The sequence below is a fragment of the Arachis stenosperma genome, chromosome 9 (assembly GCF_014773155.1).
Source record: "Arachis stenosperma cultivar V10309 chromosome 9, arast.V10309.gnm1.PFL2, whole genome shotgun sequence".
Classification (NCBI taxonomy): Eukaryota; Viridiplantae; Streptophyta; class Magnoliopsida; order Fabales; family Fabaceae; genus Arachis; species Arachis stenosperma.
Window position 1 is genome coordinate 8,721,877 of NC_080385.1, and position 22,230 is coordinate 8,744,106.

At 33.5% G+C, this 22,230-nt stretch overlaps 4 protein-coding genes across 5 annotated transcripts; 1 reads left to right on the forward strand and 3 right to left on the reverse strand.

The window, feature by feature from the left end:
- The first annotated feature begins 1,593 nt into the window (after positions 1 to 1,593).
- On the forward strand, positions 1,594 to 4,785 carry LOC130948274 (chaperone protein dnaJ 72). Its single transcript, XM_057876987.1, has 3 exons — positions 1,594 to 2,116; positions 3,636 to 3,705; positions 4,184 to 4,785. The coding sequence occupies exons 1-3, from the start codon at positions 1,695 to 1,697 to the stop codon at positions 4,259 to 4,261; spliced, it is 570 nt and encodes a 189-aa protein (XP_057732970.1). The 5' UTR covers positions 1,594 to 1,694; the 3' UTR covers positions 4,262 to 4,785.
- A 1,023-nt stretch (positions 4,786 to 5,808) lies between these two features.
- Positions 5,809 to 8,487, reverse strand: LOC130950675 (glycylpeptide N-tetradecanoyltransferase 1-like). Its single transcript, XM_057879232.1, has 2 exons — positions 8,272 to 8,487; positions 5,809 to 7,399 (listed from the first exon to the last, which is right to left on the reverse strand). Exon 2 carries the CDS (start codon positions 7,374 to 7,376, stop codon positions 6,072 to 6,074), a length of 1,305 nt encoding a protein of 434 aa, XP_057735215.1. The 5' UTR covers positions 7,377 to 7,399; positions 8,272 to 8,487; the 3' UTR covers positions 5,809 to 6,071.
- A 2,926-nt stretch (positions 8,488 to 11,413) lies between these two features.
- LOC130949005 (telomere repeat-binding factor 4-like) lies at positions 11,414 to 12,292 on the reverse strand. Its single transcript, XM_057877847.1, has 3 exons — positions 12,242 to 12,292; positions 12,038 to 12,121; positions 11,414 to 11,782 (listed from the first exon to the last, which is right to left on the reverse strand). Exons 1-3 carry the CDS (start codon positions 12,290 to 12,292, stop codon positions 11,414 to 11,416), a joined length of 504 nt encoding a protein of 167 aa, XP_057733830.1.
- Positions 12,293 to 14,010: 1,718 nt separating this feature from the next.
- LOC130948461 (glycylpeptide N-tetradecanoyltransferase 1-like) lies at positions 14,011 to 16,748 on the reverse strand. 2 transcript variants are annotated; one of them, XM_057877205.1, is made up of 2 exons: positions 16,373 to 16,521; positions 14,011 to 15,687 (listed from the first exon to the last, which is right to left on the reverse strand). In XM_057877205.1, the coding sequence occupies exon 2, from the start codon at positions 15,662 to 15,664 to the stop codon at positions 14,360 to 14,362; it is 1,305 nt and encodes a 434-aa protein (XP_057733188.1). In that variant the 5' UTR covers positions 15,665 to 15,687; positions 16,373 to 16,521; the 3' UTR covers positions 14,011 to 14,359. The 2 variants fall into 2 exon arrangements, with proteins under 2 accessions (XP_057733188.1, XP_057733187.1); XM_057877204.1 differs by lacking the exon at positions 16,373 to 16,521 and adding an exon at positions 16,560 to 16,748 and having other exon boundaries at positions 14,014 to 15,687.
- Between the last annotated feature and the right edge of the window lie 5,482 nt (positions 16,749 to 22,230).

The window sequence follows — 22,230 nt, forward strand, 5'->3', positions numbered from 1 at the left end:
ATTTTAATATATTAATAGTATAAAAGATTTTATATTTCTATCTAATTATATTTATTTTTTAAATAAATATTTACAGATCAAAATAAAAAATAATTATTTTTATAAATGATAAATAATTTTTGTATTTGATAAATTACTTATATATTTGATCCAAATATTAATAAAAATATTTGAATAACTATTTAAAAGAATATATATAAAAAATTAAACTAAAATTCGATCTCTGTATATGTTTTTAAAAATATTTTTTTACTATTAACAAAAATAATTAAAAAAAGTATTCATTTAGCGTAAAAACCATCCAATTTTAAACATAAAAATATTTTATTTTTTAATTATATTTACAAAAACTCTATCGATTAGATATTTTATATATTTTAAAATTAATGTGTGTATTATCACATTTTTTTATTTTTGATATTGGATTAAAAATTATATTTTTTAAGATTATAAACTATTAATATTAATTGTAATGGAATTTGAACAAATTCAAGTAATATGATACATTTTTAGGTTATAGAATTGATTATTTATTTTACCATTCGTCCTAATTATATGCAGCAGAAAAAAATCGTGGATTAATCTATGAAAGTTGAATTTGACTCACAAAATTAAACTATTTATTTGGAAAGCTCTCTATAGCCGACTTCCGGTACTTGCTCAGATTCATCACCGCATTCCATCTATATCGCCAATATGCCCTGGTATCATGAAACAATAGAAACAGTTACTCGTTATTTGATCGATTGCTCTAGAATTAAAGAAGTATGGTCTCAGAGTTATCTTCGTGACTGTCTTCCGCCTCAGAGTCCTAAGGAACTTTTACCTCAGAGTCCTAAGGAACTTTTGAACATGATGGACTGCATCAACAGAGATGCTTAACCCGTTTAAGAATGTTGACCGTAATCCTCAATTACTTGCTATCATTTGTTGAAACTGCCGGAAAGCTCGCAGCCAGTTAATTTTTGAAGGTTCTACTTCAATGTCGTCTGCCATTCTAGCAAGCTCTGTCAAGTTGCTCCGTGAAATCCAAAGAACTCCCAGTTTAGATCGTCATCTCCATGATAGTTTTCATTCAATTTCATTTATCATTCTTTCTTCTTTAAGATTTTTCTTCGTTTTTCGACCATACACCGTTGGATGAATACTTTCAGTGTATTGTTTTAAAAAATTTTTACCTTTTATTATGATGTTTTACTTTTAGACATTTTTATATTTCATTTTTCAACAATTAATGAAATATAACCTCTTATCTTTAAAAAAAAACCTATTAAATGTAGCACCGTTTTATTTAGGGTACAAAAATGTATAAAAATCAAATTTTAAGAGTACAAACCGAACCTTTTAATTTCTGTTTTAAAAAAAATAAGCCTATATTATCAACCCTATGTGTAAAGTGAAATGGCTGTAAAAATAAGGTTTTTCTTATAGTATTATTGAGAAATAATACTTTTTGACCAACAAAGCGTAGTGTAGTAGAAATCGAAACCAAAATTGTTTGGGCTTGGCCGTTGAATACTGTGGCCCAGTTTTGACTCCATAATCCATATACCGTGAAGAAAAATTGAAAAGCAGGAGAAAAGAAGCGGCCGAAGAGGTTCCACGACGACTTCCTTTTCTTCGCGCCATGAATAACCATCCCGCTTACCTCTCCTCCCATCACTTTCCCGAGAAAATAAGAATTAATCGCAAGAATGGATCATTACAAGGTTCTAGGGTTGCACAGAACCGCATCAACGGAAGAGATCAAAGCAGCGTTCAAGAAATTGGCGTTTCAATTCCATCCAGACAAGCACTCCCACTCGCCCAAGGTCGTCAGGGACAACGCCACGCTTCGATTCAAGCAGGTTTCTGAGGCTTATGAGGTCCTCATGGACGATCGCAAGCGCGCCGATTACAATTTCCGCTCCCGCTCCACCGCTGCCGGTGGTAGCAGCAGTTACTATTCGCAGTATTCTTACGGATACGGTCGTGGGAGTAGTAGTTACCAACAAAGGTCCAGGCATCAATATGGTGGTGGTGGTGGTGGCGGCGGAGGCGGCATTGCTTCGAAGTTTGAGCTTGCTATTCGAATTTTGACGGCGAGATCTTCTCTCCTCAATCTCGGCTTTGCAGCGTAATGTGGCTTCTTTTTGTTTTAATTATGCAGTTTTTAGTGGTTAATGCAATTTCTATTTCTGCCTTTTTATTGCTATGATTTTTATTCAATTTCGTATATGGATATGTGCATATAGATGTGAGCATTACACGGAAAAATTCCTTTCAGTTTCCATTACCAGTTCTTGAACAATGCAAAATCTTTAGATATTGTCTAGTGAGAGGTGAAAATGTATATTGATGTACCGTGAATTATACTTAATAATTATCAAGTGGTAAACGTACCTTGTATTTAGTTCATCCAAGTTATGAATTTAATGTTTCCATAAGTACAAAAGGTCAATTAAATAGTAAAAGAAAGTTAATAATCTACTAAGGATTTAATAAACAGTAGCACTAACAGCTTATGTATAGTTTGTATAGCAGTTGCTAGGGGAAGAAAGCTTTTAAGAATTGGAAGTATATGATATATAGGAATACTGTATTTACCCAGCCACTGATGCTGGTCACAACTGTGCCTGTTTTCATTTGACATGGAGCTACCATGCATTAGAAGGCAAGCACAATATGCATCCTGCCCTGTTCATCTAGTGTATGCATATCACAAACACTCACAAAAAAGGGCATGGAATAGAGAACTCTCATTGTGAATCCATCAAATATTATTTGCATTGGAGTGACATGCCTAAAAGATTTGATTTAAGTGTGCTCACGCTCTTTTGGATATCGTATCATTTCATACCATGGATGAGACATAGATGGGGTGGGATATATCCACTCTGTGTGTCAGCATGATGTCTCACCAAAATCAAATGCACTGGACATTTTACCATAATATTTCTTAGAGTGATTTTGTGTTTTCCTTACGATGGTTTTCCAATTCAAAGTATGTGAATATAATGCAAAAGTTTATAGTTTGAAGTAGCTTGGAGAATAAGTCTATAGATGACAAGAGGATGAGGTTCCAACGGCTTCCTAATCAAATTGAAGGTTAACCAACTTAAATAAGCGATATAGATGGAATGAGGACAAGGGATAGCCAATTGAAGGTTAACCAACTTAAATAAGCAGTGTAGATGGGATGAGGACAAAGGATGAGGTGGGAGGAGGACGAGGCAGAGTAAGGTGCCATGCCCATGTGGGTGCATTAAAAAAAGGGCATCCCCGGCACAAGCATCCCGCTACACGGGGTCTGGGGATGGGCTGCATCCAAAGGGTGTGTAACGTACACAGCCTAACCTAATAATTATGTCTCTGGCTGTTTCCACGGCTTAAACCTGTGACCTTAAAGTCACATGGAGACTACTCAAACATTACTCCGGTGTATCATCTCGTTAATTTCTGGTAGCAAATAACGCAGAGTTGAGGTATCAGAAGTTTGCATTTGTAGGGACCTGGGACTAATTTGTTGTTGTTCATGGGTGCACACAACATTAACCTATACATCTGAATAATTGACCTGAATAATTGACAATTGTTTAGCTGCTTTTTGTTCAAAAGTGTGTTGCTGATAAACCTGATGGAATATTTTCTTGCAGAGCTATATTGGGTGGAATAGTTATCATCGATAAAAGTGGAGAATCTTTGTGGGAAAGGCAAAATTCTGGGGTAAGAGTTTTGATTTCCCCCTTTCCTGGTGCTTCTTTTCTTAAGCTTCCAATTTTGGTGACCAGATATCCCAGCTCAATGATATAGCCTTTCTATTATTTTATTATCCTGTTTCCTTTTGAAATTTCTATTATAATCTTTTGACAAGTATAAACTATATGTTACTGAGCCAAAATATTAAATCTTGATTTTTATATTGAAGTTAATCTGATGATGATAATAAGCAACACAAATTGACGTTCTTTAACTGAGAAAGTGTGTGGAGAAAAACTTGAAATATGTGTGATAATGGCAATGAAACACCTTCTGCCTTTTATTTATCAAATTTTATTATTTGTGTTGACACAACACTATTTTGCTTACAAGGATAAAACAAGTATTTAGTATGGATTATTGATTTCTTGGAAATTCCCTTTGAGAACTGTATTGTGCTGGAACATTGAAATACTCCTTTGTTACTTGTTAATGTTGCACTCAGAAATCATTTGAAGAAGCCATGAAGTCTATTGATAAGGCCAAAGCATACAGAGATGATAGCGCGAAGGAACGTACGTGAGTGAATTTGTGCATTTTTGCTTCACTTGTCGCAGGAGGCTTCTTCATTTTGATCAATAATAATTGAATGATTGATGGATACTTTAAGGGTTTGTTTTAAGAGGGTACTAAGTATGATCGCCTCCCTTTCTATTTATTTTGTTGTATCCTGATGTGTCAATTTTGGAGGTTCTCTTGCTTCTCTATTAGCATGATTATTCTACAATTATGTAGTGTTTGATAGCTATCGTAGGACACAAATACAGAGATGGAGAGAAAAATAAGAAATTGTGTGTGGAGCTGGAGATATGAATATACAACAATCTGTCAATTTTTTTGTTGAAAGGTAGAGAGCAAGGGATACGAATTTTCTTTCTCTCTCCATCTCTGTATTTTTGTCATGTCTTAGCTGTCATCTCTAAGTGATAGTGATAAAAGTAAGGGAATTCGGATCATGCTTATGCCTGTAAATAACATATATATTTATGTAAATAGGTCACAGTTTACCCAGATATTTGAATGTCTGGAAGTTTGTTCTATCTCTAATATGTCTATTTTTGTATATCAACCATGATGGTTCTTGTGCCCTTCCAACCCCCCCCCCCCCCCTCCTTCTCTCTTTCTCTTCCCCTCTTTCCTGCTTCTGATGAGTAATGTTATGTAGACACTCTCAAGCTACATCATCATTTTAAGTATCTGATTGAAGAAGCTAAAATGGGTAGAAGATACAAATGTATAGTGGGAGCTGGAGTGAAAAGCCAACATTAGAAACCGGGCTTTGGATTTGGATTCGGTAGCCCTCTCTTTGGGGAGAATTATTGGTAGTCCTTTGTAAAATTAATTATAAATTCTACCTGTGTTTTTTATGTAAAATTGTAAAAGTTCTCCATTCTTATTATATCTACATAAAAACCATAGTTTCTTGACCCCTTTTTTTCATGTTATTTGGTCACCGAAGGATAGTAGTAGTTGCCATTGCTAGCATCATTGCTAAAATAAAACACTAGTGGCATAGCTCAATAAAAGTTTTTTTTTTTTAAAAAAAAAGATAAGAAAATCATAGAAAGGATGGTGATGGTTAATGGAAACTAAGAAATTCTTCTCCAGCTCTGTATTGTTGCTAACAAAGCACTGCTTTAGATCTATTTAAGGGCACTTCGTTATCAATTTACTTTTCCAATATGAACTTCCTTTGACCCTTGACAAAACAATTTTAACTATGAAATCCTAATAAATTAGTATAAGCATTGATAGAGTCACCCCAGCGATATAAACAAACCACATAATGCTTTTTCATCCAGCAAGTACTAATCACTATATCCAGCTCGAATTATTCATTACGTATCTCTCTGGCTTTTAATTAAAAGCCATGATATGGATTTAGATTGAGGATATTCAATTTTTGTTATCAAAACTAATGGGACTTGATCTAACAACACAAGAAATATTTGCGTCCACCTAAAAGCATATTTAATCTGTTCTGGAAATATTCATAGCCAACCAAGACAATAAACCTGTCATGACAATTGGAAAGTTAAAGAAAATAAATCAGCTGTGAGCAAAGGCAGGGAAACAAATATAGATGGAGATGAGAGGTATGAACTGAAGCAGATAGGTCACTGCTGCTTTCTTTCAGGTTTATGCAACAAAGACATAACTCGGTATAAAATTCGTAACCATGAAAATTCAGTGTCTAATGTGTTTGTTTTGTTCAGATAGTCAGGCAAAATTTGAAGTCTAACATCATGTGCAACCAACGATACAAAGTCTATCAGCAAAACGATTGTAATTCAAAATCCATAAATTGCAATAAATTTTCTGTAAACTTTAAGCTACAGAAGGACAAGGCCAAGTTCTGATGGCTTCAACCCATTCCTTATCCGGTAGTTGTAAAGATAATAATGAAGCTTCCCATCACCTGGTCCAAATTTCAGTTCTTTCAAGAAGGTTTCATTCTGCATGACATCCAATGCATTAAAAACGTCGCAGTCCTTCTGTTTTGCTACAATGAGAGCATCATTCATCAGTTGACGCAAGGGGGTCATTGTCGACACATTGTAGAAGGAATACGCTGCTTTCAAAATTGAATAGTTTGGGTTTCCAAGGATTGTAGAAGGAAGCGTATAAAAACTGCAGAAGTCAGTGACCTCATGAGTTTCAGGACTTTCAACAAGATAACTATCAACAACATCCTCCTTCGGAAGAAGCCAATGCTCCACATCGTTTTCATCAAAATCAGGTGCGACGACAAACTGGCTCAAATGATTCCTAATTAGTCTAGTAACTGCAGGAACATCATGGATTTCCATCTTTCTGAAACCTGGGGTGACTGTTGATTCTGGCAACTTATAAAGCTTGATTGTTCGACTCATTGTCATTCGTGCACCGAGCCGTGAAAACCCAACATCGATTAGCTTCTTCGGGTTTAAGGATCTGTGCCAGTATTGGCAGGTTACTATCGGAGTCGGAAGAACCACTCCAGCGGTATAAGCAGCCTGCCATATGTCCTCCAAGTGCACTCTCCGGGTCACCTCTTTAATCATTACAGGAGCAAGCCTCTTAGTTCTAAGCTTCTTATGAACACAAAGAAAATTGATCTCTGCCATATTAACAACATCATCACGAGCGCGGATTTTAGCAGGAACACCACTTATAAAGGCAACCATCTTCTTGGATGTCTTAACACGGACACCGATATGCCAACTCTTGAAGTAACCAGGAGGTTGAAGAGCCCAGCGCAGAAATCCTTTTGAGTAGTTAAATCTAAACATGTTCTCATCGTCCTCCACATAATTGTTTGCAAGAAGGGTGTATACTTCATTGCACATCTCATCGGAGTTGATGTCACAAGTTACCCATTCATAGAGGCTAGGGAGGTTGTAGGGTTCTTGTTTGACCTCTGACAAGGGAGTTGGAGCTTCAATAGGGCCTTCAGGCAAACTGGTGTCCCCTACATCCTTGAACTGCCCAACAGGTTGGGTTTCCCAAAATTTATGCCTTCTTTCAAGGGAGAGTGATTCTTGAACTTTTTGTGCTAGATTGTCCAGTGCAAGATCGCTTTCAGAAGGTGCATTCCCATCTGGTATGGGATTCTGAGTTTCTCCAGGTGATCCAGAGGAAGGATTGCTATCAGCCATCGCAAATATTTCACCGAAGTAAGCTGAGACACAAAATAAGTACGTTTGAAAAACAGATTTGATAGAAGAGAGCAAAACTTCACCCTAACACTGCAGCTGTAAAAGTTTTAGCAGGCACAAAGCAAACAGAACAAAAATAGCCCAAATTCATATGATATACTCATATCATGTGTGTTGGAATTAACAAAAACTAGTTCATTCCTTTTTTAATATTGAACAATCAAACCTTTTTATTTACTTCAAAGGTGACATGACAAAATAGCGTTTTAAGAAAACACACTCTCCAATCAGGTTTCATCATCCATCAATGCATGCAATTAACACATCCTGGTTAAATTGCTTTGTACAATGTTGAATTTTATTAGATAACCACTAAACAAAAGAAAGTCTTCATCAATTGACAATATTAATCTGCTATTGCCTAGTGCTATAAGATCCATAAGTAAATAACCTGTAACTAAATATTTTCACCAGCTAACTCACTTACACATGAACCCTGAATGGTGATATCCCCCTAATTGGACTAAAGTATGTAATCTATGAACCTTAAATTATCGCGTTGACTCAATAAAATACCAGGCATAGTAGCAACCATATTAAGTGAAATGCAGTTCACAAGCAGGGTTAATGTGATATCTTCTTGATTTATAAAGACAATAATACAATACAAGAAACAAAGAAATTCTCTTGAACCTGATATTACATTACCCGAAAGAAATTGTCGGAATCGCAAAACAGAACACGCATCCCCAGTTTAAAATCATTGTTTTTAACAGTCTTTAGCCATAAATGAACAAATAGAAGAACGAGAAGGTATTGAATGAAGCTGTATTCGAAGCACAGTGAAAAGAAAAAGGAAAGAAAAAAGAAATGAAGAGAGAGAAAGACAGGGTACCTTATTAGATCTGAGAGAGAGAGAGAAGAAGGGATTAAGCGCGACGGAGGCACCAAGAAAGAGAGAAGGCAGAGTGATGGGAGAGGAAAGTATCGTACGGAGAAGAATCCCTCTTTCCTTCACTCTAAATCCATTCCGTAAGATCTAATCGAGAAACAGGGAGAGAGAACATAGGGTTACACTTACACACAGAAATGAGTAAAGAAAGATACGGAATTAAATTAATCATATAATAAGAGAAGGGGAGAGCATAAATGATACCATGAGCTACTCAAAAATTTGGAAATGTTCCTCTCAATTTTTTTTACATAGGAAAAAATAAAGCATGATATTTTACCTTTAATTTATTATTATATTATATATCTAATTTTATAATTAAAATATATTATATATTATTTTTTATTGTAATTAAAATTAATTTTTTTTTAAATTAAAAATTTTTTTTTAATTTTACAATCAAAATATGTCATATGTTATTCTCTTATTGTAATTAAAATTAAATTTTTTTCTCTAAAATTAAAGAATTTTTGTCTTTTTCTTATTAATTTTACAACCAAAATATATCATATGTCACTCTATTGTAATTAAATCTTTCTCTCCAAAATTAAAAAATTCTTTCTCCCTCCTTACTATTTTTATAACCAAAATGTGCTACATGTCACTTCTTCATTGTAATTGAAATCAAATATCTCCCTCTAAAATTAAAGAGTTATCCCCTCTTCTTTCTTCCTTTCTCTATTTCTCTCATTCCTTCAACCACTCTATTTATTTTATCATTATCAAAATCAATAATTAATTACTAATTTGACAATCAAAATGTGCAACATGGCATTCTTTTATTGCATTAAAATTAAAATTGAAATGTTAAAATTAAAATTAAAATATACCTATATTATGTATCATATATTACTATCTAATTTAATAATCAAATGTGTCATATGATACTCTCTTATTAAAATTAAGAGAAAATATTTTTTTTTTTAAATTAATAAACTCCCTTCCTAAAATCTCTCATCTATCTCACTCCATTTTTCTATTTCTTTCTACTATTTTTAATCTATATGTAATTTATATTTTATATTAATAACTTCATAAATCAAAATATGTCATCTGGTATTTTTTTACGATTAAAATAAATTTTTTTCTTCTAAAATTAACAAACTCTCACTCTCACTCTAATTCCTCATCTTTATCTTTCTCCCTTTTTTCTCTCATTCTCTATTTTTTTATCTTTGTATTCTACCGAAAGCAAAATTAACAAAAAATATATTTCAAATAAAAAATATTATTATTATATACATATTTTTTAATTTTTTATTTAGTTTTAAATTTTCATTGCTTATCTTTCTAATCTATATTTTCATTTCTCTTCTTTCAAATATTATTACATATAATTTGAAAAAAATACTAATGTTATAATTAAAAGTTAGAATCAAGATTCAATTATTTTAAAAAAAAATTAATTTTGGTTAATTTTATAACTATTAGTATACTTTTTTTTATACTAATATCTAATTATATTTTTATATACACAGAGAGAAAAAATATAATTTTTTAAATAGCAAATATAAAAATTAATTATTTCTATGTAACAGACTTAACATCTAATTAAATATAAAAGTATACACGTTAAATTATTTTAAATTTTAGATAACAAATGTTAAAATTAATTATTAATAAAAATTATACTTTTTTATATAAAAATAATAATTAAAAATCTTATTATTTGATTTTTTATCTACAAATACCTTGGTCTTTCTAGCCAAAAATTTTTGTCAACCTACCACTTTTTTTTATAAAGATAGTTTGATTTTATAAATCTTTTGTAACATGCATAATTTATACTATCGAAACAAAGTGGACCATAATTTTAAAAAACTTATCACTTTACTTCCTCAATTTTTTTCAACAACTGAAAAGTTCCCTTCCCAAATTGTATTCGTTGATCAAATTAGTTTTTTAGACTTTCCAACTTCAATCACATTAGTCTTTATTCATTTTACCGTCCATACTCTATTGTTTCCGGTCATTTTTGGGGTGTCTTGTTTATACTTTTGTGGGTTTTAAACATGTACAAAATTATGGCTATATTTTAATCTATAAATTTCACACACACAAATTTACACTTTATTACTTGGCTCGAACAGAAATTGAAACACAAGGGGTAAAAAAGAAAGAAAACAATGCAATAGAAGAAGAGGAAAAAGAGATTGTTCCATCTCTTCCATAGTGAATTTGGTGGTAAAAATTAGAAAACATGCCAACAAGAGCACTAAAGAAACCAAAAAAAAAACAATAGAAAAATGTTTAAGAATGGGAATACTTATTTTTTTTTCAAACCTTTTTTCCTTTATTTCTAAAATGTAGATATATTATCTAAATTTAACAAAACCCCTTCTAATTTATATCAAGGTCTTAAAAACTCACAACAGTTCTCCAATCTGCCCACAGCCACAACCACAACCACAACCATGGCATCACCTCCAAGGTTCCAACCCAACCCATCAATCTCAACAGCCACCACCCAGAAATAAAATAAAACTTGAAAGAGAAAAAAAAAAAAAACAGAGAAAAAAATACACCCAAGACCACCACCTTCATCACCAAAATCTCTAATGATGCAATTTCATTTGTTTTCATGTAATTAAATGTTTCCTTCATATGGCTTAGTATAACCTTTTGATAATTTGACAAATATATGAAACTAACTTGTCTGGACTGGTAAAATTGGTAAGCGAAAGTTAAATGTAGTATGAAAAGCTAACTTGTCACTCCACATTCGATGGTGTTTTCTTCATTGGCCAAACATATAAATTTGAAATTTTTTTTTTACTCTAAACTAATGAAGGCCAAAATTAAGTCCAAAGAAGTCTACTTGCAAAATACATGAACAGTGGTTAACTTATGAAACTAACTTCATATTAGTTTGTATATTGCTTCGAGTTCGGATGCAAAATCGGTGAACTGTGTTACTAAATATAAACATCACCTAAGTGCAGCTTCAAGAAATGAAATTCGATATATGAACAACTATTTTTACAGAGAGCAAAATCCAGGAGTCCATTGATAGACCCAACTTAAGATGCCAAGATGACAGCTTCACCACGCGAACCTGCAATGGTAAAACCCACAAGATCAGTGCTTATGAACCCAAAAGCAGTGATAAGTAAATCAACTTAGAGAATTCACTATTTAGTAGGTAGGATAGTTGAGTTGAAGTACAAGCATCATAAATCTGTTGTACTAGCTGTAACATCGCCTCAGCATCTTCAGCTAAGCGTGCAATTCGTTCTGCCTCCTTGACTGCTTCAGCGGCTAAATATGACTTGCTTTCGGCCTCGGCAATTCTGTAGGCTGCAGTTTCAGCAGCTTCCTTTATTGTCTCATTAGATGCCACAAACTCGGGGGGTGGTGGTGGTTGTTGCCGTTGTGGCCACACATTCTTTTTCACAGCAACTGGTGATTTTGGCACAGGTGAATAGTCCTTTTTAATCTTGTAACAGTTTTGTACCTGCATTCGGTGTAGAGAGTTGACAAATCCACATAGAGCAAAAACAAGTTCTGAAATCATTCAGCCCAGATATGTGAAATTTCTTCTTAGGAGGCATGAGAGCAGTCTCAACACTAAAGAGTAATTTAGGTCAATGGGTTATACAAAGTGCGGAACAAAAATATATTGAGGGAACTATACATCTAACAGTAAAAGCATGAGTTGAAATAATCAAGATGAATAACTATAAAAGTAAAAGGATCACATAGGACAAACCTTTTCAAGTTTCCCTTGACTAACAAGCCTCCTCAACCTGGTGCTCAATGCCCTTCTGAAATTCTGAGGAACCTTGTGTTTTTGCTGCATTTGACATAACACGCGAGAATATTGAAAACAGAACAATATGGACAATGGACAGTCCATATTAAATTTCATCCCCCCCCCCCCCCCCCCCCCCCCACCCACAAAAAACACGAATACAATGAGAAATTCGATGTTAAGAGCGTCTCTGGTGTTTCCAATCTCATTCATCCTCCCCCAAAAAATTAAGGAATGTTTACTACTCTCTTCTTAGACTAAGAGGGGACTTAAGATACCTAATCATATGCCAAAAATTCCCACCCCATATCTTTCACAACATCTATATAACATATAATCTCATATTCATTTCAATCAACTATGGATGTATTGAAAACAGTACGATAAAAAACAATCTGACCTCAATAAAGTTAACAATGGCATTCAGGTCAGATCCATTAGCATCTTTCAAAGCTGACAGAGCTTCTAAAACCATTGCATTGTACCTGGAGAGAAGATAAACAAAAGCAACCAAATCTCAGAACAATTCAAAAGTAACAAAATACCTTTCTTATTTTGTTGAGGCATATAACAGTTTTAACCAAGTCTTAATTCATATACCTCGGACGATTCTTGGCATCTTCGTCATTTTGAGAGGAATCACCCACAGCAACAGAAGGATCAGGTTGATGAATCATAGTGGTGACAATAGTAGCATCTTCCAATTTTGGTGACCAGATATCCCAGCACAATGATATAGCCTTTCAATTATTTTATTATCCTGTTTCCTTTTGAAATTTCTATTATAATCTTTTGACAAGTATAAACTATATGTTACTGAGCCAAAATATTAAATCTTGATTTTTATATTGAAGTTAATCTGATGATGATAATAAGCAACACAAATTGACGTTCTTTAACTGAGAAAGTGTGTGGAGAAAAACTTGAAATATGTGTGATAATGGCAATGAAACACCTTCTGCCTTTTATTTATCAAATTTTATTATTTGTGTTGACACAACACTATTTTGCTTACAAGGATAAAACAAGTATTTAGTATGGATTATTGATTTCTTGGAAATTCCCTTTGAGAACTGTATTGTGCTGGAACATTGAAATACTCCTTTGTTACTTGTTAATGTTGCACTCAGAAATCATTTGAAGAAGCCATGAAGTCTATTGATAAGGCCAAAGCATACAGAGATGATAGCGCGAAGGAACGTACGTGAGTGAATTTGTGCATTTTTGCTTCACTTGTCGCAGGAGGCTTCTTCATTTTGATCAATAATAATTGAATGATTGATGGATACTTTAAGGGTTTGTTTTAAGAGGGTACTAAGTATGATCGCCTCCCTTTCTATTTATTTTGTTGTATCCTGATGTGTCAATTTTGGAGGTTCTCTTGCTTCTCTATTAGCATGATTATTCTACAATTATGTAGTGTTTGATAGCTATCGTAGGACACAAATACAGAGATGGAGAGAAAAATAAGAAATTGTGTGTGGAGCTGGAGATATGAATATACAACAATCTGTCAATTTTTTTGTTGAAAGGTAGAGAGCAAGGGATACGAATTTTCTTTCTCTCTCCATCTCTGTATTTTTGTCTTGTCTTGTCTTAGCTGTCATCTCTAAGTGATAGTGATAAAAGTAGGGAATTCGGATCATGCTTATGCCTGTAAATAACATATATATTTATGTAAATAGGTCACAGTTTACCCAGATATTTCATTGTCTGGAAGTTTGTTCTATCTCTAATATGTTTATTTTTGTAATATCAACCATGATGGTTCTTGTGCCCTTCCAACGCCCCCCCTCTTCCCCCCCCTTCTTCTCTCTTCCCCCTTCCCCTCTTTCCTTCTTCCGATGAGTAATGTTATGTAAACACTCTGAAGGTACATCATCATTTAAGAAATATTTGCATCCACCTAAAAGCATATTTAATCTGTTCTGGAAATATTCATAGCCAACTAAGACAATAAACCTGTCATGACAATTGGAAAGTTAAAGAAAATAAATCAGCTGTGAGCAAAGGCAGGGAAACAAATATAGATGGAGATGAGAGGCATGAACTGAAGCAGATAGGTCACTGCTGCTTTCTTTCAGGTTTATGCAACAAAGACATAACTCGGTATAAAATTCGTAACCATGAAAATTCGGTGTCTAATGTGTTTGTTTTGTTCAGATAGTCAGGCAAAATTTGAAGTCTAACATCATGTGCAACCAACGATACAAAGTCTATCAGCAAAATGATTGTAATTCAAAATCCATAAATTGCAATAAATTTTCTGTAAACTTTAAGCTACAGAAGAACAAGGCCAAGTTCTGATGGCTTCAACCCATTCCTTATCCGGTAGTTGTAAAGATAATAACGAAGCTTCCCATCACCTGGTCCAAATTTCAGTTCTTTCAAGAAGGTTTCATTCTGCATGACATCCAATGCATTAAAAACGTCGTAGTCCTTCTGTTTTGCTACAATGAGAGCATCATTCATCAGTTGAAGCAAGGGGGTCATTGTCGACACATTGTAGAAGGAATACGCAGCTTTCAAAATTGAATAGTTTGGATTTCCAAGGATTGTAGAAGGAAGCGTATAAAAACTGCAGAAGTCAGTGACCTCATGAGTTTCAGGACTTTCAACAAGATAACTATCAACAACATCCTCCTTCGGAAGAAGCCAATGCTCCACATCGTTTTCATCAAGATCAGGTGCGACGACAAACTGGCTCAAATAATTCCTAATTAGTCTAGTAACTGCAGGAACATCATGGATTTCCATCTTTCTGAAACCTGGGGTGACTGTTGATTCTGGCAACTTATAAAGCTTGATTGTTCGACTCATTGTCATTTGTGCACCAAGCCGTGAAAACCCAACATCGATTAGCTTCTTCAGATTTAAGGATCTGTGCCAGTATTGGCAGGTTGCTATCGGAGTCGGAAGAACCACTCCAGCAGTATAAGCAGCCTGCCATATGTCCTCCAAGTGCACTCTCCGGGTCACCTCTTTAATCATTACAGGAGCAAGCCTCTTAGTTCTAAGCTTCTTATGAACACAAAGAAAATTGATCTCTGCCATATTAACAACATCATCACGAGCACGGATTTTAGCAGGAACACCACTTATAAAGGCAACCATCTTCTTGGATGTCTTAACACGGACACCGATATGCCAACTCTTGAAGTAACCAGGAGGTTGAAGAGCCCAGCGCAGAAATTCTTTTGAGTAGTTAAATCTAAACATGTTCTCATCGTCCTCCACGTAATTGTTTGCAAGAAGGGTGTATACTTCATTGCACATCTCATCGGAGTTGATGTCACAAGTTACCCATTCATAGAGGCTAGGGAGGTTGTAGGGTTCTTGTTTGACCTCTGACAAGGGAGTTGGAGCTTCAATAGGGCCTTCAGGCAAACTGGTGTCCCCTACATCCTTGAACTGCCCAACAGGTTGGGTTTCCCAAAATTTATGCCTTCTTTCAAGGGAGAGGGATTCTTGAACTTTTTGTGCTAGATTGTCCAGTGCAAGATCGCTTTCAGAAGGTGCATTCCCATCTGGTATGGGATTCTGAGTTTCTCCAGGTGATCCAGAGGAAGGATTGCTATCAGCCATCGCAAATATTTCACCGAAGTAAGCTGAGACACAAAATAAGTACGTTTGAAAAACAGATTTGATAGAAGAGAGCAAAACTTCACCCTAACACTGCAGCTGTAAAAGTTTTAGCAGGCACAAAGCAAACAGAACAAAAATAGCCCAAATTCATATGATATACTCATATCATGTGTGTTGGAATTAACAAAAACTAGTTCATTCCTTTTTTAATATTGAACAATCAAACCTTTTTATTTACTTCAAAGGTGACATGACAAAATAGCATTTTAAGAAAACACACTCTCCAATCAGGTTTCATCATCCACCAATGCATGCAATTAACACATCCTGGTTAAATTGCTTTGTACAATGTTGAATTTTATTAGATAACCACTAAACAAAAGAAAGTCTTCATCAATTGACAATATTAATCTGCTATTGCCTAGTGCTATAAGATCCATAAGTAAATAACCTGTAACTAAATATTTTCACCAGCTAACTCACTTACACATGAACCCTGAATGGTGATATCCCCCTAATTGGACTAAAGTATGTAATCTATGAACCTTAAATTATCGCGTTGACTCAATAAAATACCAGGCATAGTAGCAGCCATATTAAGTGAAATGCAGTTCACAAGCAGGGTTAACGTGATATCTTCTTAATTTATAAAGACAATAATACAATACAAGAAACAAAGAAATTCCCTTGAACCTGATATTACATTACCCGAAAGAAATTGTCGGAATCGCAAAACAGAACACGCATCCCCAGTTTAAAATCATGGTTTCTAACAGTCTTTAGCCATAACTTAACAAATAGAAGAACGAGAAGGTATTGAATGGAGCTGTATTCGAAGCACAGTGAAAAGAAAAAGGAAAGAAAAAAGAAATGAAGAGAGAGAAAGACAGGGTACCTTATTAGATCTGAGAGAGAGAGAGAGAGAAGAAGGGATTAAGCGCGACGGAGGCACCAAGAAAGAGAGAAGGCAGAGTGATGGGAGAGGAAAGTATCGTACGGAGAAGAATCCCTCTTTCCCCATTCCGCAAGATCTAATCGAGAGAGAGAGAGAGAGAGAGAGAGAGAGAGAGAACATAGGGTTACACTTACACACAGAAATGAGTAAAGAAAGATACGGAATTAAATTAGGGGGATGCTTCCGTAAAGTTGTCAAAATCAACTTTTTGTAAAGATGTTTTCCATCTTGTGGTTGTTATTGATTTAAAAGCGTGTCACTAAAAGTGTTGCTTTAAAGAGAAAATGTTATCCTTAATCGTTAACTTGGCTCTGATACCAATTTTTTCTTAATGCAGGTTTTTGAAATATTTTTCTTGGGTTGGGTTTGCATTATTAAAATCTTTTATTTCTTTTAACAACTTTTCTATTTCTCTTGATATGCATTCTATACAATTTTTACAGAATTTTTCTACTTCTTCTCTATTTCTTGTATAAATATTACTATTCTGTAATCTTACTTTATAATATCTTTTTTGGCTTTTCTGAAGATCTAAATCATTTTTTAATTCTTGTAATGTTTGATTTGCTAAACCAGGCATTTTATATGCTTCTTAGATTATAAAATTTTGTAAAGGTGATAAAGGAACTTGTAATTCTTGTTCAGATTCAATTTGTGCTTGTTCTAGGGGTTCAACCTGTAGAGGTTGTATTACTTGAATAGTTTGAACATGTATTCTTGATTCAAAAGCTTGTAATGCAATCATATTTTGTATGTGGAGATAGTGCAGTTTACGAGCACGATAAATTTGTTTATTCTTAATATTTTCTTTTAGACTTTTGACTGATTTTTTAGTTTTAAAACGTTGTATTAATTTTCTTGTTCTAATTATCTTCCTATTTACCTTTTTTATTTCTGCTTCTAAATCTGAGGATTCAGTTGCCAGATTTTTTATTTTTATAGCAATAGCCATTATCCTTATTTTCATATTTCTTTTGATTGCTTTTAAAGAAAAAAGACTTTTTTGAAAATCTTTCATATTAAAATTTCTGCATCTTCTGCCATAGCCTCATTGTTATTTTCTAAAGATTCTATTATTTTTTCTAATTCTTCGACTTCTTTTTTCAGATTATTATAAGATAATACTAAGGCTTCAAAAGCTCTTTGATTTATTTCAGAAAACTTTAAATATTTCAAATGATTTTTTCTTTCAAAGAGTTCTTGTTTCTTATTTTGATAAGATACATATATTTCTTCTTTATTTATTGTCATAGCTTGTTTTTTAAGGTTTCATTTAGTGTTTCAATCTTTTTTGTCAAATCTCTTATTTCAGAATCTTTTTCATTGTCTTTTAAATGGGATAAGCTTAAAGGACTATTAATTTTAGATTCTCTTATTCGAAAACTAGAGGAACACGATTTTCTTGATGGTTCCCTTAATAATAAAACTGGTTTTTCAATAGGTTTGCGCCTTGGTGTTTCAGTTTTAACAACCTTCTGGAATAAATCATCAATATAAATTCCTTCTTTGTTTTTAAATTCTATACTATGATGACTATTGGTTAAAGCATAGTTTATTGCATATGTAATTGAAAAAGGTTCGTCATTTTGTTCCATTAAACTTTGTCTATGAAACTTATAAGCTAAGCTTATAGATCTATCAAAATTCTTTGTTGATAAGGGGATAGCATATCCAATATGGGTATTAAATTTAACATTTACATTTGCCAAATTTCCATGAATAATTCCGATTATTTGATCTGTGGGATCAATAATTCTTTTATCACAAATTGCTAAACTTATTGGTGAATTAATTCCTTTCATATATGTTGATTTTACTAAAACTTGGATAGTACTAATATGAATCCATCCGATCTTAGATCTTTTTTGTTGATCTTTAATTTTCTTTATTTGTTCGTTTATTTGTTCTTCATCTATTAGAGCTATTTCAAGTTCTCCATTAGCAGATTCTATTTTTACAGGTGCTTCAAACTGCATTTTTCCATAATATATTATGTTCTTTCTATTAAAAATTTCTTTTAAAAAGCTTTGTTTAAAATTCTCATTTGCCTTGAGATCTAGTTCTGATTTTAAAATAGCTTGTTTTTCATTATCAAGTAAAGCAGTTATTTTATAATAATCAGATTCTTCAGTTATTTCCAAATCTTCTAAGTAATTCATAATATAAAAAGATTGAGATGAAGATGTACCTTTCTGGAGATGAACTTTTATTTAATGTTATTTTACAATAGGTGTTTTCTCTCCAGAGGGGAGATTCTACAAATTAACTCCAGAGGGGAGTTTCTTAGAATTATTTTTCTAATGGATCAGACTCCAGAATCGCCTCAGCTACTTCCTCTTCGCCCTTCTGGCCTGTGAGTACTCTAAGCTTCCTGCTTTCCGATTTCTGATGCTCTAACAAATGACTTAGCACTCTATTTATAATGGTTGGGTCTGATGGACAATTCCCATCCTTACCCTTCTTGTGACGTCATTGCATGCGTCACTGAGCACTTAGTTTGCACCAACTACATTATTGGTGCTTTTGTGACGTAAGCTCTTACGTCATTCCACAATAATGTTGATGGACGACTCAGATGTCTCATCCTCATCTTTTCCCACGTGGGTGGGGTCTTCAGCATTGTTGCTTTCTTCAGACATTTCTGAGGCGCATAGCTGGCACCTATGGTCTTCTTTGTCTTTTAGTAAATGGCATAGATTCCTTCTTATCCCGTCAGGAAGTTTTTCCAGTAATCCAGAAAAGTTGTAAAATGCTGATTCAAAATCCACTAGGAGTCTCATTTCTCTTTATTCAATTTGGTTTTTCTTACTAGAAACAATTAGAGTGTTTCTGCTTTTGTAGTTTATTCTTGTTCTAGATTCTTTGTTTATTTTTTGGGCTCTCTCGAAGACTCTTGCCAATGTGCTGGCCAATCTTCCTTCGTCGCTATAAATTGATAGATCTTGAACTTGTTCTATTGGTTGAAAATCTCCTGGGAAGACTGACATGAAAACTACTTGAAATGCTGGGATCAAACATTCTCCTTCTTCATTGAAGATTGGCTGACTACTTGTAAATTTTAGGGATATATCCCTTGGTTCTCTTGCATCAATCATATTTTTAAATTTTTTCACCGCATCTATAAAACCTGCAGGAAATTCTTTAATAATATTTAGATTGTCAAAAATTAGGATTGTATCAATTAATCCGTATTGGAAAAACTGATATGTATCAGAGGGTGAAGCTTCTGGGAAGATTACCAGCTTCGTTAGCTGTTCTTTGTTAATGGGATAATATCCCAATATTGCTCTTTTGTCTATAGTCCAGTTTAGAACCAGATTAAGGGTTTCTCTACAGTTTGATCTGCAGACCATTTTCTTGTCATTTATTTCGGCCCTTGTGGGAATATTTTTCAGCATTCCTGTTCGAACTTGGACTGGAGTCTTTTGGACTTGGGCTGGAGCTTTGTCAGCTCTTCTTAGAATTTGCTCTGGGTGGAGTACTTCATATTCTCTGAGGGATTCTTTTGCTTCTTCTATTGTTAAGAATCCTCCTTTGTGAATAGTTTTGGGCTGGTGGGTGAATGGGGCTGCTTTAGCCCAATCGTCATAGACTCCTTTCATTGGACCATTATAAATGACATAATATTTTTTGTCCTGTGTTGATTTTTTAACTATTTCTGCCAGAGTATTATTTTCAGGAATTTTTTCAGAAAAAATTAGTTTTGATTTTGAGTTTTGTGGCTGGTCCACCACGCTTAGCTGGTTGAACTCTGATGGTGTTGTCAGCATTGGTATTGGAGTGGGTAATGGTGCTTGTTGGGTTACTTTCATGGCTTCCATGGCCTTTTTGATGGATTGAATTTGAGCTCTTAGCTGCTGACAGTGATTGCACCTTTCAAGCTCTTGTTCAAGCTTCTGGATTTCTTGATTCATTGTGTTGACAATGAACTCCATTCTCTTGTTAATGTATCTGCAATAATATTTTTATTTCCTTTAATGTATTCGATTTTTATCGGGTATTGTAATAAAAACATTTGCCATCTTACTAGACGACCTTGATTATAATCAGCTTGTAAATTATATCTAATAAAACCTGTTAAATAACTTGAGTCTGTTCGTAATGTAAATTCCTTGGGAAGTAGATCAATCCTCCATTTCTTAATAGTTTTTATTGCTGCTAGAGTTTCTTTTTCATGGGTAGTATACCTCTGTTCTGTTGGTGTAAATGTTCCAGAAATATATCTGCATAGTAATTCCTTTGAGGAATGTTTAGAATCTAGTGATTCTTTTTCTTTGTTTAAGCTTCTTTTAGCTTTTTTAGCTTTTAGACAGCCTGACCAGGTCTTGTCTGAAGCATCTGTTTCTACTATTAAATAGTCATCTTCTTCTAGAATATAAAGTTCTGAAAGATTTTTACAAAGTTCTTTAATTTTTTGAATCTGCAGGCTATCCTTCTCTTCCCATTTCCAATTCTTTTTTATACTTATTTTTGAAAATAAGTTTTTAGTATAGTCTGTTATATTTTTCAAAAAACCTTGATCAGAAATATAATTTATGCATCCTAAAAATCTTTGTAATTATTTTCTATCTTCCATTTTATCAGGAAATAAATCTACTTTTTCTAAAACATTTGGTTGAAGTTTTAACTTCCCTTCAGTAGATAGAATTAATCCGAGAAATTCTATTTCTTGTTTTGCTATTTTAGCTTTCTTTTTACTAAGGACTAAACCTTTTTCCTTACATCTTTCTAAAACAATTAGTAATTTTTGAAGATGATCTTCTTTATCTTGTTTTGTAAAGATTAGTATATCATCAATGTAAACTAGAACAAATTCATTTAAATCTTTTAAGTTTTCTTCCATAAATCTCTGATAAATACCTGGAGCTTGTTTTAGTCCAAATGGTAGGACATTCCATTCGTAGAGTAATACTCCTGTTGATTCTTTTGTTGGACAAGTAAAAGCAGTTAATTTCTTTGTTTCCTCGTCTAAACGAAGTTGCCAATATCCTGATTTTGCATCGAGCGATGAAAACCAAGTTGCTCCTTTGATCTTTTCTAGAATGGAATCCTTTCTTGGGAGCTTATGAGCATCACCTATGGTTGCTTCATTCATTTTTTTATAATTAATAACCATTCTTCGTTTTCCTCTTTTAATTTCGTTATTGTTTTCAACATAGAAAGCTGGGGCCGCATGAGGGCTTTTACTTAGTCTTATAATTCCTTTATCCAAAAGATCCTTACATTCAGATGAAAATTCTTCCTTATCTCTAGCTGAATAGGAAATTCTATTTGGAACATTTATTTCCCTTGTAGGAACTTTTAGCTTAATGCTTATTAATTCTCTGTTTGTATTTTTAATATCTAAAGGATTTTCAGCACAAACTTCATTTAAAAGTTCTTCTATTTTGATTTCAAGGTCATGTTTTGGAATTTTTATCTGGAAATATAGGTTCAAATAACATTCTTCTAAAATTGAAAATATTTTAAATTTTAGAATTTCGTTTATAGTAGTAGTTGGGATTTTTATTAATTTTGCCTTTTGATTTAGAGAGGAATCATATGGGGCTTTTAAAACTATATATGTTAATTCTTGGATAAAAGGGTGATATAGCTTTAGGAAATTATTCCC